General features: G+C 49.6%; 1 protein-coding gene across 5 annotated transcripts in view; it reads right to left on the bottom strand.

Annotated features, from left to right (window-relative positions):
- Nucleotides 1-10283: 10283 nt before the first annotated feature.
- The window catches only part of ROR2 (receptor tyrosine kinase like orphan receptor 2), a 225830-nt gene continuing 216562 nt past the window's right edge, over nucleotides 10284-19551 (bottom strand). For 3 of the 5 annotated variants that reach the window (XM_007969731.3, XM_073021449.1, XM_037998615.2), the window contains exons 7-9: nucleotides 18420-18665; nucleotides 14067-14269; nucleotides 10284-12782 (exon numbers count right to left, since the gene is read on the bottom strand). In XM_007969731.3, the coding sequence (XP_007967922.2) occupies nucleotides 11340-12782; nucleotides 14067-14269; nucleotides 18420-18665 (1892 nt within the window). In that variant the 3' untranslated portion in view covers nucleotides 10284-11339. The remainder of the gene's footprint in view (nucleotides 12783-14066; nucleotides 14270-18419; nucleotides 18666-19551) is intronic. The other 2 variants (XR_005240487.2, XR_005240486.2) reach the window with 1 other exon arrangement.

The raw sequence follows: 19551 nt of genomic DNA, 5'->3' as shown, positions 1-19551 counted from the left end.
CCCTTGTAAACATGGTCAATTGTATCTTGTAGGAAAGAAATGTAACAGTGATTTTAAGCTAATGAAGTTCACATTGAAAACTATTTTAGGTAACTAGAAGTTTACTCTTACTGCATAATAACTAAAACCTGAAGAAAATTTACCTAAAATTAGAAAAGAAAAGCGTTGCTCGCTCTTATGGGACCACTGGCCTCAGAGAGGGAGCCCCCAAAACACGTGAGTCTCCTCCCACCCCGTCCGGGGACCTGCGTGCCAGCAGAGAGCAGCTCTTATGTGTGAGTAAGTGTAGTGTGTATGTGTGTGGAATGTGGGGGGTGTGTGTGTGTGTAGTATGTGTATATGAGTGTGTATCTGTGTGTGAGAGGACAATTATTTACGGAGCGCCTCTCTGTGCTGGGGACCAGCAGTGAACACAACAGAGGGAGAAACCCTGCCTTACGGACCTCACCTCCCACGATGCCACCTTCGCAGGTGGGGATCGACTTCCCCCATCTGTGACTTTCACGTGCCTCGACACACATATTTCTCTAGGGACTGGTATTTATGCTGTCCCCCCTACCTCCCTTCTTAAACTGAAGGACCTTTTTCTGGCTGTGAACTAAAATTACTTTTAGGGAAAAGAGAGAGAGAACCCTTGTAAACATGGTCAATTGTATTTTGTAGGAAAGAAACGTAACTTTTATGTTAAGCGGATGAAGTTCACGTGGAAAACTATTTTAGGTAACTAGAAGTTTACTCTTACTGCATAATTAAAACTTGAAGAAAATTTACCTGAAATTTTAAAAAAAATAATTTTTTGAAATAAAAAATAATTTTTAAAAAATTAACTTCAATTTTAAAGTTAAATTACAATTTAAATATTTTTAATCTTAAAATTAAAAATTCAGAGCCCGCAAGCACAGCAGACAGGCACCAGCTCCCAAGTGAGAACAGCAGCTTATCAACATTTAAAAAAAAAAAAACCAACCAACCTTCAGAACAATTTGTGCTCCTGTTCAGCCGCGGAGACATCGTTCGTGCTTTCACGCGGCGCCGGCGCCCTGTCCTTTTTGGCGTGCACTTTGCAAAACAGAATGAGACTGTAGGTGGATAGAGAGAGACCTCGCGCGGCTCCGCCCCGAACTGGGTAGGGCGAGGAGCCCGGGGTGGGCCGGAAGGCGCCTGCGGGCAGGCCTGGAGCGCCCCCGCAGCCGGGAGGAAGCAGAGCCGGAGCGGAGCGGATGAAGTGAGGGCCTGAGCTAAGGACCCGCGTCCTCCCGGGGGTTCCCGCATGCAGGGGAGTGGTCCCAGAAGAAGACTGGTCATTCCAGGGCCCCTAACCTTTTCTGCACCTTGGACCCATTTGGACTTGGGTCTCTTCTCAGGGTATACTTTCATAACACAAAAAGTAAAACACTCAAACTTCAAAGATAACATCTAATATTAAAATTATCAAAATATTTTAAAAATAACATTGCGATGTGTTATCATATGTGTGCTTCTGTATTAACTCAATAACAAGATTTTGCAGCGGGCCCGATAATGTGTGTTATTGTCAAGCAGTGATGAGCGAAATAGAATTTCTAGTATCGGCCACAGCTGCAAAGTGACATGAAAATAACCAGTGTTTAGTGGCGACCAGCCACCCATAATAGCGATACGTCTCTGGGTTTTTTCCTGCGTGTATAATAAGAGGAAATGCTACATCTCAATTCTAAATGAAATGTAGGTTAGTGATTTTTTGTTGTCCCAACCCAAGTTCCCAGGCAGAACCGTGGGGGTCTTGGCCTCTGCAACTGAGGACTCTGTAACTTCCTTCAGGTGAAGGAAGAGCTCTGCCTCCAAAGAAAGACTGCAGCCGCTGGAAATCACAAGCTGCAGAGGAACACAGTACCAGATGTCCTGGTGTGCCCGCGATGGAGGCGGCAGGCTTTTGCCCTTTATCTAATGCTGTGAGCATGGGCCTCATCAGCTGCCGCAGCTGCGCTCTGGCTGAGGCATCACGCAGCAAATACTCCTTTCTCAGGAAGATCTATTCTGGTTTCCTTGTTTTTTTGTTTGTTCTTTTTTTGATTGTTTGTTTACAGTATTTCCTGTTGAATAACCTGCCTGCAGAGAGTAGGGATGGCGTTCCCCAGCTTGTTCACCGCTGAACCCAGCCTGTGCCCAAGAAGCATTTGTTGAATGGCCGTATGGACAAATAAATAAATGAAAGGATTTGGTAAGAATCCATAAACTATTCATAGAACTTTCTCTGTGACAGCAATCCTTTCATCTAAGTAATGTTTTCTTCAGATATTCTTAAAAGTACATGGCTCTCATTTCGCACCCACTGAGATGGCCATATATACAGTACATAAGGCAGATAATAACCAGTGCTGGTGAGGATGTGAAGAAACTGGAGGCATCATTCATTGCTGGTGGGAAAGTGAAATGGTGCAGCCACTATGGAAAATAGTTTGGAATTTTCTTTAAAAGATAACAAATGCCGGGTGTGGTGGCCCATACCTGTAATCCCAGCACTTTGGGAGGCAGAGGTGGGAGAATTGCTTGAGCTTAGCAATTTGAGACCAGCCTGGGCAACATGGTGAAATCCCGTCTCTATAAAAAAAAAAAAAAAAGAAAAAGAAAAAGAAAAAAAATTAGCCGGGCATGGTGGCATGGGCCTGTAGCGCCAGCCTCTCAGGAGACTGAAGCAGGAGGATCCCTTGAGCACAGGAGGTCGAGGGTGCAGACAGCTGTGTTTGCACCACTGCACTCCAGCCTGGGTGAGAGAGTGAGACCCTTTTTCAAAAACAAAAATCAACAATTTACTATATGACTCAGCGATTTCACTCCTAGGAATCTACCCAAGAGAAGTGAAAACGTATGTCCACACATGAATGTATGCAAATGTTCACAGGAACATTATTCACAATAGCCCCAAACTAGACAAATTCAAATGTCCATGGATGGATGAATGAATGAACAGCGTGGTATGTCTATACAATTGAATACTATGCAGCAAAAAAGAAAAAAGGACTTTTTTTTTTTTTTTGAGATGGAGTCTCGCTCTGTACACCATGGATGAAACTTGAAAACTTTCTGCTCAGTGAAAGAAGCCAGAAAAAATACCACATATTCTATGGTGCCATTAACATGAAATGTCCAGAAAAGGCAAATCCATAGAGACAGGAAGCAGAACAGGTTGCCTGGGGTTGACAAGCATGAGGGATCCTTGTAGGATAATGGAAATGCTCTGAAATTAGACTGGGGAGAAGGCTGCACACTCTGCAAATAGACTAAAAATCACTGAATTGACACCTAGAATGAGTGAATTTTATGCAAATAAATTATTGAGAGGTGAAGCCAGCTGGACTTCCTGAGTTGAGCAGGGACTTGGAGAACTCTTCTGTCTTACAAGAGGATTGTAAGATGCACCAATCAACGCTCTGTAAAAACGCACCAATCAGCACTCTGTACCTAGCAAGGGGATTGTAAAATGATGCATCAATCAGCACTCTGTAAAAACGCACCAATCAGTGCTCTGTAGCTAGCAAGAAGATTGTAAAATGCACCAATCAGCGCTCTGTAAAACACACCAATCAGCGCTCTGTAAAATGCACCAATCAGTACTCTGTAAAACGCACCAATCAGTAAGATTCTAAAAGTAGCCAATCGTGGGGAGGACTGAAAAAAGGGCAATCTGATAGGACAGAAACGGAACATGAGCGAGGACAAATAAGGAAGTAAAAGCTGGTCACCCCCCAGCCAGGCGTGGCAACCCGCGCAAGGCCCCTTCCACGCTGTGGAAGCTTTGTTCTTTCGTTTTTCACAATAAACCTTGCCGCTGCCCGCTCTTTGGGTCGCTACCATCTTTAAGAGCTGAACATTCACCTCGAAAGTCGGTGGCGTCATCCTTGAAGTCAGCAAGACCAGGAAGGCACCAGCAGGAACCAACTTGGGACACATTATGCCACAACAAAGCTGTTAAAATATGAAGTGGGACTTACTCTTCTGTAGCACAACCAATGGACACTAACTGAGCCCCCAGATTTCTACCTGCCAGGACCAGAAGAGCCTGCGTGGGGCCTGGAACTCATTGTTAAAAGACGCTGTGGGTATCCCAGAGTAAGAGGTGTGAGGTTGCAGCACATAAGAAAAGTTAAATGATGGGAGGCCGAGGCAGGCGGATCACGAGGTCAGGATATCGAGACCATCCTGGCTAACACGGTGAAACCCCGTCTCTACTAAAAATACAAAAATTGCCGGGCGCGGTGGCTCATGCCTGTAATCCCAGCACTTTGGGAGGCCGAGGCGGGCGGATCACAAGGTCAGGAGATCGAGACCACGGTGAAACCCCGTCTCTACCAAAAATACAAAAAATTAGCTGGGTGCGGTGGCGGGCGCCTGTAGTCCCAGCTACTCAGGAGGCTGAGGCAGGAGAATGGCGTAAACCCAGGAGGCGGAGCTTGCAGTGAGCCGAGATCGCGCCAATGCACTCCAGCCTGGGCGACAGAGCGAGACTCTGTCTCAAAAAAAAAAAAAAAAAAAAAACAAAAATTAGCCGGATGCAATGGCGGGCGCCTGTAGTCCCAGGTACTCGGGAGGCTGAGGCGGGAGAATGGCTGGAACCCAGGAGGCGGAGCTTGCAGTGAGCCGAGATCGCGCCACTGCACTCCAGCCTGGGCGAGGGAGTGAGACGCCGTCTTTTTTTTTTTTTTTTTTTTAATACTTTAAGTTCTAGGGTACATGTGCATACGTGCAGGTTTGTTACATAGGTATACATGTGCCATGTTGGTGTGCTGCACCCATTAACTCGTCATTTACATTAGGTATATCTCCTAATGCTATCCCTCCCCCCTCCCCCCTTCCCACAACAGGCCCCGTGTGTGATGTTCCCCTTCCTGTGTCCAAGTGTTCTCATTGTTCAATTCCCACCTATGAGTGAGCACATGCCGTGTTTGGTTTTCTGTCCTTGCGATAGTTTGCCCAGAACGATGGTTTCCAGCTGTATCCATGTCCCTACAAAGGACATGAACGCATCCTTTTTTATGGCTGCATAGTATTTCATGGTGTCTATGTGCCACATTTTCTCAATCCAGTATGTCATTCATGGACATTTGGGTTGGTTCCAAGTCTTTGCTACTGTGAATAGTGCCGCAATAAAGAAAAGGGAAAGGGAAAGGGAAAGGGAAGGAAAAAAGAAAAAGAAAAGTCAAAGGAGGCAACAGCCAGACTTCAAGAGCACTGCAGGTCCGTGCACCCATCTGTTCCCACCCTGTCAGTCCATCTGACACTGGCCGGTGTTAGTTCCGTGCTGTGACTGCAGTATCCCTTTGCATTATTTATGGGAAAAGCTTTGCCAAGCAAGTTGAGAATAGAAATAATAGAAACAGGAGGATGCTTTGGGAACACTAATAATATTCCAGGCAATCCTCGTGTTAGTCTTTGGCTCCTGTAGCCTAATTTGAATTATTTTGTGTATCTGAAAGTAATGGTGAATTTTCTGAACAAAATGCTGTGGTTCCACATTCTTATCAGTTTACACTGGCTTTCCCCCAAAAGAGGTGGCGTTAGTGCAGTTTTCCTGTGAAGACCCCACCATGGTGAGGAGACAATCAAAATGCAGTTAAAAAGAAAGACAAAAAGATGATTTTTCAAAACCAGGAAAAGAAAAGCCGTGTTAGACAGCTAGTGAAATGTAGAAAAATGCTTGTGCAGATAAGGCAATAGGGATGGAAAGGCAGCCTTGTCAGATACCGGACAGGAGCAGGCAGTGCCATCGGGAGAACACAGAGCTGGCACCAATGGACAGGAGGAGCTGGAGAAGCCGCTGCCTCCCTGCCTCCTGGATTCCCTCCACCTGTCTGGAGCCCTCTCCCTTCCCAGACACCACCTCCACTTTGATTCGTCAAGTATCATTCACGTAGGCACCCCAGTCCATCTGGAGTTGGCCCCTGGTGGACTGCAGCAGTGAAAGGGCAGAGTTGGGACATCTTGGGGGGAGTGATAGTTGCCCTGTGGGCGGTGGTTGTAGCTGCCATCCTGGGGGGCTTGTAGCTGCCATCCTGGGGGGCTTATAGCTGCCATCTTGGGGGGTTGTAGTTGCCGACCTGGGGGGGATTCGTGGCTGCCACCCTGGGGGGGAAGTTGTAGCTGCCATCCTGGGGGGGCGGCGGGGGTTGTAGCTGCCATCTTGGGGGAGTTGTAGCTGCCACCCTGGGGGGGGGCACTGTTGTAGCTACCATCCTGGGGGGTTATAGCTGCCATCCTGTGGGGTGGGGGGCGGGTTGTAGCTGCCGTCCTGTGGGAGTTGTAGCTGCCCTCCTGGGGGACCTGTAGCTGCCATCCTCAAGGGGGTTATAGCTGCCATCCTGGGGGGAGGAGCGGTGTTGTAGCTGCCATCCTGGGGGGTTATAGCTGCCATCCTGGGGGGGTTGTAGCTGCCATCCTGTGTGGGGGGGTTATAGCTGCCATCCTGTGGGAGTTGTAGCTGCCCTCCTGGGGGACCTGTAACTGCCATCCTGGGGGCAGTGGTAGCTGCCGTCCTGGGGAGATTGTAGCTGCTGTCCTGGGGGATTGTAGCTGCCATCCTGGGGGTGGTTTATAGCTGCCATCCTGGGAGAGGTTGGAGCTGCCATCCTGGGGAGATTATAGCTGTCTGGGAGGGGTTAAAGTTGCCATCCTGTGGTGGCGGGGGGGGGGGGGGGGGCGCTGTAGCTGCCATCCTGGGTGTGGGGCGGGGCTTGTAGCTGCCATCCTAGAGGGGTGTAACAGTTGGCTTCTGAAGTTCCAGAGACACAGTCACTTCCTTCTGGTGCCTCCCCTGGGTACTTGCAGATGCCCAAGGGCCTTCCAGTGCCCAGTGGATGGTTTGATACACCTCTCTGCTTCTGGGCAACATTTTCACTAAAAACCTGACTGAGAAGGAGCATGAACAGGACAAATTTGTGTAAAAAACAATGAGCTTAAGATGCCAACTTGCCCTGTCTTTTTAAAAGCATGCATGAGAGCTGAGCCATGTGTCCCCAGGCCCTCCGTGGGCAGCTGCCTTGGGCAGAGATGTGAACAGCAGTCCAGGGTTGGGTGAGCCAGCACTCTCCGGTGTCTTGGTGGCTGTGTGCACTGGCCGAGCCCCACGGAGGGCACTGTGGCACTGATGACTGGCAGCTCATTCCCCAGCAAAGCCACTCTGGGGATGTCTCCAGCAGACACTCGCAGACTCCACAGCGGCAGTGAGCAATGGGTTTAACCAAGTTCCCTCCACCCCTACCACAGAATACTAATGAACCAGAGCTCCCTACCACTCACAAGCTGAGGTCACCACAACACACGGTCCAGTGAAAAGAGCAAGGCAGAAAACAAGTTGTAGAGAAGGTTCCCGTTTGTGCAAAAAAGTCAAGGAAGAACTAGAAGAACACACGTGTATATTGACTTACATATGTATAAACGAACTCTGGGAAGATCCCTCAGAAACAGGTAACAGCAGTTACTTGTAGGGGGAGGGTGAAGCGAAATCTGGGCAAATGAGGGGTGGAACTTCCCTTGGCAACTTTAAACTATAGGACTACGTCAGCTACTCAGTAATTAATAGGTTAAATGAAAAGGACGACGAGGCTATGTCCTTCTTTGCAGCTGGTGTCGGGTAAACCTACACCCAGACCTTCTCTCCCTAAATAGAGCATTGCTCTTTTATTTCAAGAGCCAATCATTGGACGCCCACTAAGAGCCAGGCCAAGAAATACTTGCCATCTCTACTACTCTGGAGAATGATGAGGGAGGAGAGTGTGTTGGGGGGGAGGACAAATGGTCTTAGGAAGTTCATGTGGACTGGCCGTGGCGAGGAGAGGGTCAGAGATCTCACTTTGAAGCACACTGACTATGACACAACCCCCTTTTCAAAGTTCATCTCAGAAAGGATGTTAGATGTTCCCCTAGCAAACACATAAAACCAATGCCTGTGCAAGATTTGTTTCAAACATCAGATCACAAACTGTCCAAAAATAGCTGTCAGTGTGGAACTGTGAGGTCACACTAAACCTGAATTCAGTGTTTAAACATGTTGGGAGAACCAAGGGATTTTCCTGAGTCAGTTGGAAGCTCTTGTATACTGCAGTAGTCAGTCATGCACCCTAAATCAATAGAGAAAAATGTGTCCAGTGCTCTGACAGACGGTTGCAACAATGATGATCAAAAAATATAGGGAGTGCAAAGGCATTTGTGAGTTCATATTGGCTGGATCAAAAATCACGTTTAAGTGACTTAATAGCTGTGAAAACTTGCCTGTTGTGTGGGTATGAACAAGGACAGGCACGTTACTAGTGATTTATCTGAATCGCGCATCTCAGCTCTAGAGTCAATTGTTCTGGAACATCCCAACTAAGTCGCTATTGATCAATTGCAGGAACTGTAAACATTCAGTAATCTTACGATGCATCAAGGTTTTACAATTAAAATGATGGTAACACACAGAGATGTTCAAAATCCCCCAAACTAAAATCTCCCCCACTCTGCAAAAATAAACCTCCCAACGTTTTTCTGCAGAGTCTCTGCAGCACTGTCAGTTGCCGGGGGGCTAATTCTGGCAGGGCAGGGTGATGGTCAACTGACCGCCTGTGGAGAAAGCAGCCACAGGGGGGCTATTTCCCATTTTTCACTCTCAGGTCTCGATGCAACAGTTAAGCCATCAGGTGTACCAAATTCGAGATAAAAGTAAGTTCCTCTTTCAGCTCAGTGGAAATGAGAAGTAACTCCATTTCACCGCGAGCTTCTTTACTTTTCAATCCAGACCCCACTGGCCAGGAGAGGTGCTCCAAATCCTTACTCTCATCACATTTCTTGCTCCTGCTGGGAAGGGAGGTCCATCCTGACTTTTTAGGATGCACATCAGAACTCTGTACTTGTTGATTTGTGTGTGGGTGAATCTATCCGTGAGCAGCGCTATGTGGAAGCCAGGAGAAGCCAGTGATGGGGTCAGGACATGATCCCCCAAAAAGTGGCACCTGGCATTTGAGGAAGCCACAGAATCAGGAAGGTCTCTCTCAACTTCTCCCACCCTTCTCCCCCCAGACAGGCCGTAAAACCCTCATTCCAGAGGTGCCCTCCCTCTACCCAGAGGAAGGGAAGCTCCTTATCTCTGAAGATACAGGGACAAAGAAAAGAATCTGAACAAACAAGCCGGCAAACAAGCCCCCGCCCCGGTCTATGGCCACTGGTCACATCCCTTTGTCCAATCACACTTCTGCGTGCCTGTCCACTCCACCAAACTTAGTATGGAAATACCCAGGCTTCCCTGCTTCTTTGGGTCGCGTGAGGCTTTTCTCTTATTAAGCTGTCTTTTGTTATAGGGGCCTCAGCCATGAGCCTTGCAGTGGGTAAGAAAAAGATGTTACCACGGGTGCAGTGGCTCACGCCTGTAATCCCAGCACTTTGGGAGGCCAAGGCGGGTGGATCACAAGGTCAAGAGATCGAGACCATCCTGGCCAACATGGTGAAACCCATCTCTACTAAAAATACAAAAATTAGTCAGGCATGGTAGCGCATGCCTGTAGTCCCAGCTACTCGGGAGGCTGAGGCAGGAGAATCGCTTGAACCCGGGAAGTGGAGGTTACAGTGAGCTAAGATCATGCCACTGCACTCTAGCCTGGCAACAGAGTGAGACTCTGTCTAAAAAAAAAAGAAAAAAAAGAAAAGAGAAAGATTTCTCCCCTATGACAAGATTTCAGGTCGACATGGTCCATTTGATGACCTACTATGTGGGATCTACTCCAAGTGAGGGGACTTGCTACACCCGGATCTCTGCGTCCTCTCTCCACACCAGTTATACTGGAAGCTCTGAAGCCACTTCTCCCCAGGTGACCCTGTAACAGCTGTGCTCTGACCCAGGTGTACCTTGGACCAGCCAACTGCACTGGAGACGGAGCAGGGGATGCAGGCAGCCTGTGAAGGAGGCCCATTCTCTTTCACCCCCTCCCTTGAACTCAGCCCTGCTCCAGGGCCCCCAGAAGTGCCAGGCTCCAGGTTTAAAACTCTCAGGGGCTCTGGGACCTCAGGAGGGGACAAGTTTAAAACCAAAGACCATCTTCACACCATCTGCGATTAACTAATCCACATTCGAGACCTTAACAGAGAGAAGCCACAGACTAGTTCCATCACTTATCTGCCAAGGGATACCCCCATTAGCTTGGGGCTCCTGGCTCGGGGCAAACCTCCCAAACCTACAGAAAGGGCTCAGCCCGAATCATCACCATTCGGCATCTCCATCGTCCAGCACTGCCTCCCGCTGCCTCGCGTCCTGACAGCCTGCAAGAGAGTCAACCAAATGCTTTGTTTCACTTTATTGGATACACCAGGTGTGGGATTTACAAATGGGACCAACGATGTGTGCGGGGCACAGACGGCTGCCTGTGGGTCTGTGTAACAGGGGCTCTAAAATGAATGGACCTCCTGTGCACGTGGTACAAAGACAAGCAAACCAAGACCAACTGGATCCCAACACGGGTAACGTAAACAGTTAAATTACTAAAATCATTATCTTAAGATCAAAATACTTCAATGAAAATGGCATATTAAAAAACATATAAATTACATTTAAGGTCTGTACATGATTCTTAAAAAAAAATAACAATACTGTGTTCTGTACAATATTGCTGCTTCTGAACATTCCAAACCCAAGAAACACTTTCCCTTGAATTCCAAAAAGTGGGCAAAATACACATGCAGTATAATTAAAACCATTTCACCAAATACAAAGCTGTCCATTTCTTCAAAGGCACACGTTTTGTTGTATCTCACGAACTCCCATTTCAGGAGCCCCTTGTCTTCCGAACCCAACAGGCAGCAGAGGGCAGCCTCGGTTCCAACGAATCTTTGGCTGCTAAAGGGAGAATATTCTCGGCAGGGAGGCAGCAGAAATGGAGCCCCTTCATCCTCAAAGCAACAGACCAGATGGGTTGTTGGGAACCTCAAGACCGAGGTGCCTCCTCGCTGCCTTTTGCAGGCCCTTATTCCCAACGTTTCGAAATATTCGCTCCATATACGACACGGAGTGAAGTTGCCACCTATTTTCTTGAAAGACATTTGCTGCTCACTACCAGTCTACCACCAGCATCAATGTAGGCAGCCCTGGGGGTGACCATGTGTCCTGCTCCTCAGGATGCCGTGCTACCAGGCCCCCTGCCTGGCTTGGGTGCTCCTAGGCGGGGCAGCTGTGTCAGAGGACAGAGGGGAGCGGGGCTCCACCTCACCCAGTCTGCAAACAAGCCCGCTGGCCGGCGGGCTCTCGTGATTGCTGGGTATGGTGTCTTCTCAAAGGCGACTGAGGTCCCCGTGGGGTCTCAGCGGGGTTTTCGTCCCCGAACCCTGGGCCCTGGTGCCACTCAAGCTTCCAGCTGGACTTGGGCTTCGTCTACCTGCAGAGTGTCACTGTCCCCCAGCAGCTCAGTCTCTGGGACAGAGCCTTCCTCCTCCTCTGCTTCCTGCACGGAGCTCTGTGCCCCGTCTTCTGGGGCGTTCTGTGCGTCCTCGGTGCCTTCTGACAGCAGGGCTGCCCTGTCCGCCACGGACGTGTTGGAGGGGGCCGTGGTGACGTAGCCTGTGCTGGTGGAGCCGCTGCCGCTGTGGTGTGAGCTGGGCTTGGGGACCATCTGAGGAGGCACCTGCTGCGGGGCCATCTGCATTGGGATCTGCACTGGGTAGAAATTGGGCAGGTAGGCCCCATAGGCCGGCACTGGCTGGTAGCCATTGACAGGGATGTAGAGCTGCGGCGGGGGCACCATGGGTCTGATCTGACCCTTCATGGGGATGAACTGGGGTTGTGGGAAGGGCGGGGCCTTCTGCTTGGGCCCCACGTAGCGGGCATTGCTCACATTGCTCACTGGGCTGGTGCTCAGGGAGCTGGTCTGCGTGGTGTTGCTGGCCCCCGAGGTCTGCGCCGAGCTGTTGTAGTTGGAAAGGTTGCCCCAGGCTCGGAGCCGGCTGTGGATGTCCTTGAAGCGGGGCCGCCGGCTGGGGAACTCGTTCCAGCACTCGATCATGAGGGCATACACCCAGGCGGGACAGTCGTCTGGGCAGGGCAGCACCTGCCGGTTCCGGATCATCTCCACCACGTCCTGGTTGGAGTACCCGCAGTAAGGCTGCAGGCCGTAGCTGAAGACCTCCCACAGGACCACGCCATAGGACCAGATGTCCGAGTCGATGGAGAACTTGCCGTACATGATGGCCTCCGGGGCCATCCAGCGGATGGGCAGCAGCGAGTTCCCCAGCAGCTTATAGTAATCGGCGGCATACACCTCTCGGAAGAGGCCCAAGTCTGAGATCTTCACGTTCAGCTTGTCGTACACCAGCACGTTGCGGGTGGCCAGGTCCTTGTGAACCACGTGGTGGCTGGATAGGTACTCCATCCCTGCCGCGATCTGTGCCACCAGGTGCACGAAGTCGGGGGGCTCCAGGGCGGACTTCACCGTGCGGTCGTCGTCCGTGCTGCCCACGTCCGAGTGTGGCGAGCGCATGACCAGGAATTCGTGGAGGTCGCCGTGTGAACAGTAGCTGAAGATCATGCTCAGGGGCTGGTCCTTGGTCACCACGCCCAGCAGGCAGACGATGTTCGGGTGTTGCAGCCGTGCTCGCAGCATAGCCTCGTGCCGGAACTCCTCCCGCAGGGGCCCCTCTGCTTTGTCCTTCAGTGTTTTGATGGCCACGGCCTGGGTCTGCTCCCCCGGGGCGGGGCCGAACATGTGGCCCTTGTAGACTTTCCCGAACCGGTCCTCTCCCAGCTCCTCCATGAACCTCACTGCAGACAGGCTGATCTCTTTGAGTTTGGCCTGTCAAGAAGAAAAGCCCCACGTGAAACATCACTGTCACCGCAGCCCTGAAGGAAGGTGCAGAGCAGCCGGGAGGAGTGGAGTCCCCGTGCGGCCACGACTGGGGGAGCTTTGCAGAAGACCCTCTGGTTTTACGCACCCAGCCTTGGCCTGCCCACCCACAGCTCTCTGCTTAACCTTAAATACGGCTCTGATGCCAAGGTTGCTTCCCGTCTGCAATGTTCCAACAGATCCCAACCAGGCTACACATAAGGTCCCTCCAAAATCCAGCTGGGACACACTGCAGACTTCCTTCCCACTTGTGCATGTGTGGACACACCCACACACCCCTCCTACAGCCAGGCCCAGGCACCAGCTGTCCTGGGGCAGCCCCGGACACACCCCACCAGGTCCCCTCCAATGCCCAGTTGTTCTACAGAGGTCTGTTAAACACGTTCTTGGAAGGAGTACCCCACAAGTGATAGGAGCCCTGAGAACCCTCATCTCTCTCAGTCTCGGTGACGCCAGCTCCTCCTGTGTGGCCAGCCCTCATCCTCCCCAGAGGTTCCTGGGCCACCATGCAAGCCCCAGGGCTCTGTGCTCGCCTCGCTGGCCAGCCCCTGCCCACAGCAAACCCTCACCGACTCTGGGGCTGAAGAGCCAAGTGCATCAGCTCCCTCCTGGCCACCTTGAAGAGCCGCTGCAAAGCTGGCTGAGAATGATGTTCCCTGAGGCTTTGCAGTGAGTGTAAACACCCTTGTACAACACAAGCTGGAGAGGCTGCAGCACACGTTCTCTTCTGTTGTGTTTCAGTGCCCCGCTCCCATCTAAGGCTGCTCTGGGATGAGGGGTGGCCTTTTAGTGGTAACCTGTCTGCCTACTCCCATTTAAGAGCTCTTCTTCTATCCTTCCCTGTAACAAAACAAAGCAAAACCAACCCAACCCAAAAGTGACAAGAGAAATTATGGGGGGGCACTGGAGCCCTCTTTTTCTTGTGTGTCTTCTGGGCAGAGCTGAGGCACCCGGAGAGTAAGGATGCTCGTTGGGGCCCACAGGGGCAGCATGGTCCAGGCAGAGGGAAGCCCACGAACTCTGGGGCAGTGAATTCCCAACACGCCTGCCATTTATTTTCTAAAACACACATGTCCTGATCTAGTTTACAGAAAAAAAATGGCAAAATGAGGCGGAGTTTAAAATAATTATGTGTTATGCATCAAGTAAATTAAGACGGTTAATGTCGGGGGAACAACCCCTGAGGATTAAACCTGGCAGAGCCACCCGGGTAGAACACGTAAGCACGGAGACCTGTTTGTGCTGGTTAATGAGGGGCATTTCCATGTCTTGGCTGGGCGAGGCCATCAGCTGTCGCCGCTGCGGTGTGGACGCAGATGCCTTCTGCTTATTCCGGCACATGCAGACCAAGAAGAAAAGGCAAGCGATGACCAGTGGAATTGCGATGCTGGGGACCAAGATGTACAGAATCCCCATCTTGCTGCTGTCTCGAGGACCTGTGAATAATAAGGCTTTCGTGATTTTTCAGAAAACATCCCTTTTCAACTGTAAGTTCTCTACCAACCCACTCTCCACCTCCAGCCAAAACCTTCACACACATGTGGGTCATCACCTAAGTTACACAACGGGGTGAAAGGGCACAGCACACCTTAAAAAACGTGATGCACCAAAAAACGCACACCCGGCTGCATCCTGGGGAAACAAAACCCAAAAGTGCCCAACCTGGAAACAAGCGGGAATACGCAGCATAAGAAGTACACGAATTCTAATGATCTCAATATTAATAATGACCACATTCGCTTTCTGTTCCTGAGGTTTGAAAACCATCGAAGATAGGTGCTCTGCCCAATTTCACTTTTATCAAGGCCTCCCCAGCTACTGACAAGTTGATGAAATTCACTGGAGATCCTTGTCCAAGGTAAGTGAAATTTGGTACTGGGATTAGACACGATCCTTTTCCTCATTCAACATTGTAATGTTTTCTTCACATTTTTAATTAATGATGACAGATTGTTTTGGGATAATAATTAAACATGCACTAGATTTAAAAGAGCACCAGTAGTCCATGCACTTGACCCAGTACAATATCCAACAGGGGCATAAGAATTCTTAGAAGGCACAGGGTACCAACAGTCAAGGCTACCAGCTACCGTCCCTGCATTTTTTTGTCACAGAGAAAAGTAACTCTTTGTCTCCCTCTACAGGATTTACAGAAAAGTACAGGGGGCACACCAGGCAGGCAGAGGTGACCTCAGGTTTTGAACAGGCCTCCCGGCAGGCAGGACTGGCTCCTCCCAGGCTGTGTGGCCCCCAAACACCCCGCACATCAAAGCAGTTGAATGTAAGGCAAAGTGGCACCATTTCAGGAGGCTGACCCTAAGCCTGGTGGAAGGTGAGTTCTCTAGGGAGCCACTTTCCCACATCCCTGGAAAACCAGGGTGTTCTGTTTTCTCCTTAACCCTGCCAATAACTGTATCACTTAGAGGGCCCCATGGCCAGGGGGCAAAGCGCTCCTCATCTGGAAGCAAACAAGTGATTTCTGGTCAATGTGATGCCTAAAAGAGCTAACTCAATCCTAAAAGTGAACATGCTATTGCCACCTTAGGAAAAAAGCACCTTGTCCCAAACCCAGCCTTGCCCCACCCCTGCTCCCCAAAATAAGATGAAATCAAGTAAAACCACAAACAAAACTTTCTTCTGGCCCCACCTAGCAGCTTCCCCTCTGAATGGGTTCCAAGGCAGGTGTCCCAGAAGTCTTACGGGCACCGGGGATGCCGATTCTTTCTTTCTTACTAGGGTTTGGTTCATTTTTCATTATTAAGGTTGGCAGGAGAGTCCAGGCCTCTCTCAGGCCAAGACCAGAGGTGTGAGCTCACACCAACACCATCACCTGCTTTTATTCTCTACTTAACATTACCAACAAGACTCATGCTTACTGGGAAAAATTGTGGTATTATAGAAATGTGGCCTTTCAAAAGATCATATTTCTAACAGCCTTCTTTCCTGAAGACTATAAATGGTTAAGTTTCGTGTTCTCTGAACTTTGCATGTATTTTAGGTTGAAACACATGGAACAACCGATATTCAACTATTCTGACATATAGACACAGTAGTTTTATATGGTTTTCTTAATTCAAATGTTGAATGAACTTTATTTTATATTTTTGAGACAGAGTGTTTATTTTTGAGACGGAGTCTTGCTCTGTTTCCAGGCTGGAGTGCAGTTGTAGGATCTCAGCTCACTGCAACCTCTGCCCCCGCAGGTTCAAGTGATTCTCCTGCCTCAGCCACCCGAGTAGCTGGGATTACAGGCGCCCGCCACCATGCCTGGCTAATTTTTGTATGTTTAGTAGAGACGGGGTTTCGCCCCGTTGGCCAGGCTGATCTTGAACTCCTGACCTCAGGTGATCCGCCTGCCTTGGCCTCCCGAAGTGCTGGGATTACAGGCATGAGCCACCACACCCGGCCTACATGAACTTCATTTTAAGTAGAGTCATATCATCCGTATTTTCCTGCTCCTGGTTTCTCAGCAGAATAAAATCTCTTGGACAGCAGCTCATGTTGCAGCAGATAGACGCGCGTGTTCTCCCACAGCTGCATGCCACTCCACGGAACGGGCGTCTCCAACTGCCCCATCCGGCCCTACTGATAAACAGTCTGTTTTGTGTTTAGCTCTCACAAGTGATTCTGCAATAAATATCCTTCCATTTATGCCCTGTAAGTACAAACCTGCAATACAAGATTCTAATAACTGACTGGCCCAAAATCATACATTTTTTTCATGTTTTGATTTATTTTTAATTACAAAAGTAATTCCTACTCACTGTAAAAAAAAAAAAAGTCTCATATTTGAACACTTTTGTAGGTCTGGGGAAATCACTGCTAAAAGTTTGATATCCATCTTTCCAAAACCTCATAAAAGTCAGGAGCCTGTGTGTGCTCATACACACACTCCCACTCATCTTCTTTTTGCCAGAAACAAACCAATAAGCAACAAAGCACCTCTACCACAGCTCTGTCCTACAACCTGCTTTTGTTCCTTACAGGGCACAGGGCCATCCTTCACTGCAGGAAACCTTTAAGGTCTAGCGTGCTCCAGAGTGCCTAGACTGCAATTTGAATGACTGATAATTTCATTCTTAAAATTTGTTCTCCCATAATGAACACATTCTTGAAGATTTGTGTCTGATCTGCTGAGCCAGAGGCAATGCCAAATCTGGAGCTGCTGCATCACACGTCAGGAAGGTCATCAGTGCCAGTGTTTACTTCCTGCACTTCGGAGTAGAGACATGCGGGCCTGCACCCCAGAAGGTCTCCAGGTGCACGGTGAACCCAGCCTTGCTTCACCCGCTGCTCTCTCTTTATAGTGGGTGCCCACTCATTCACCAATCGCTGCTTCCAGCTCCCAGCCCGGCCTTGGTTACCCTGCTGCCTGGAACTGGTGAACCGGCCATGACTAAGACAGAGGTGAGAACTGTTAAAGCTGTCAACTATTAACTACACGCACTTCCGTATTCATGACGTCACAGACACGCTTGCAAGCCACGGGGACAAGCAATGCATTCTATTTTCGCCTCACTCCACCAAACCTGAGAAGCAGTGAAAAGCTCTAAAGCTTGGTGGATGGAGGGGAACTATTTTTACTAATATTAGGAAATACTGAGCAATAATGGTGTTTTCTTGTTATTTTTTGGTTTTGAGAAAAGGTCTTGTTTCGTTGCCCAGGCTGGAGTGTAGCGGCACCATCATGGCTCACTGCAGCCTTCAACTACTGGCTCAAGCAGTCCTCCCACCTCCACCACCCAAGCAGGCGTGCCACCACGCCTGGGCAATTTCTGTATTTTTTGTAGAGACAGGTTTTTGCCATGTTGCTCAGGCTGGTTTCAAAGTCCTGGGCTCAAGAGATCCACCCGTCTTGGCCTCCCAAAGTACTGGGATTACAGGTTGTGAGCCACCGCACTGGGCGATAATGTTAATAGAGAAACAAAACGTCAAAGTGAATATCCCAGGACCATCCATACATGGGAAAAGGGCTGGTGGAAGGGGGTGGGCCAAAATGCAAACAAGTCACTGCTGGGTGGTAACATTAGGGGTGATTTGCACATTACTCTTCAGACTTCTCTATATTTTAAAATGTCTTATAATGGTCAGATGTTACTTTCATAACCAATAATAACTTGTGTTATTTATTTATTTATTTATTTATTTTTGAGACAGGGTCTCACTCTGTTGCCCAGGCTGGAGTGCAGTGTGGTAATCTTTGCTCACTGCAACCTCCGCTTCCCGGGTTCAAGTGATTCTCCTGCCTCAGCCTCTTGAGTAGCTAGGATTACAGGTGTGTACCAGCACACCCAGCTAATTTTTGTATTTTTAGTAGAGATGAGGTTTCATCATGTTGACCAGGCTGGTCTTGAACTCCTGACCTCAAGCGATCTGCCCACCTCGGCCTCCCGAAGTGCTGGGATTACAGGCATCGGCCACTGCGCTTGGCCCAAAAGCTTTATTTAAAACGGTCACTGTGGTAAGATCAGAGGTCTCTGGTCGCCACTGTACAGAGGCACACCCCAACTCAGGTCAGGACAGAACGCCCTCATCACAAGGTTCACTCAACAATCAACACAGTAAAAAAAGAGAGAGAATACATACTACACGAGGGTACGTCACACAGTTCCATGCGTACGTTTTTATTCTGCGTAAAGCACCAGGGGCCCTCCATCTGGCCTCCGGGGTTCCGGCAGTAGGCGTGCCCCCCTCCAAGCTCAGGGAAGTCTGCGCTGGACAGGTGGTGGCTGTGGGGGTGCTGCAGGGCCCACGGCTGGCACTGGTGACCTGACTTGGTGGTGCTTGCCGTTCCTCTGTAATCCGTGCCTGAGCCGTTATAGCACTGATGGTCTGAACAAGGAAAACACGTTAGGAAAACCTCCGGGGTACAGCAAAACCATTCTGCCTACACATGCCCAAACTAGAATTTCCAAAAGATCCAAGGATTTCACATAACTTACCAGAAAAGAGGCATTAAAAGTAATGGCTTATTGAAGTCCCAAGCCCACAAATTAAATGCAGGGCACATCAGGGATATATATGGGGAAGTTATTCCACAGCCCCCAAACCATCTCTAGGACCCATGAGGCACTTGCACACCACCACCCCACCAGAATGACAGTGTTATCCCCAGCCTCAGGATCACTTGCTCTAGGAAGAAAGCCAACTGTGCAGGCAAGAAGGGCGAACTCCCAGGCCTGGCCTCTCCACCTCAGGGTACCCTGCTCAGCCATGGGTGAGAACAGTGCAGGCCACGACACCTCCCCTGGGGTTAGGGTGTGCATTTGGTGAACATTTCTGTAGTGTTTACCATGTGTGAGGCGCTGCTCTAAACCCTTCTGGCTGGACACCATGGCTCACAAGGCGGGTGGATCACTTGAGGTCAGGAGTTCGAGACCAGCCTGGCCAACATGGTGAAACCCCGTCTCTACTAAAAATACAAAAATTAACTGGGTGTGGTAGTGCACGCCAGTAGTCCCAGCTACTCAGAAGGCTGAGGCAGGGGAATCGCTTGAACTTGAGAAGTGGAGGTTGCAGTGAGCCGAGACTGTGCTACTGCACTAAAGCCTAGGTGACAGAGTGAGAATCTGTCTCAAAAAAACAAACAAACAAAACAACCACCTTCCTAAATATTGCCTCATTTGACCTTCATTCCAGCCCCACAGGTTAGTATTGGTGTCATCCCCACGGAATATAAGGATATGAGAGCTTAGCAACTTGTCCAGAGTCACAGTGA

This window comes from Chlorocebus sabaeus, chromosome 12, assembly GCF_047675955.1.
Source record: "Chlorocebus sabaeus isolate Y175 chromosome 12, mChlSab1.0.hap1, whole genome shotgun sequence".
In the NCBI taxonomy this organism is placed as follows: domain Eukaryota; kingdom Metazoa; phylum Chordata; class Mammalia; order Primates; family Cercopithecidae; genus Chlorocebus; species Chlorocebus sabaeus.
The sequence above is the reverse complement of the archived record's forward strand: the minus strand, read 5'-3'. Positions and strand labels throughout refer to the sequence as shown.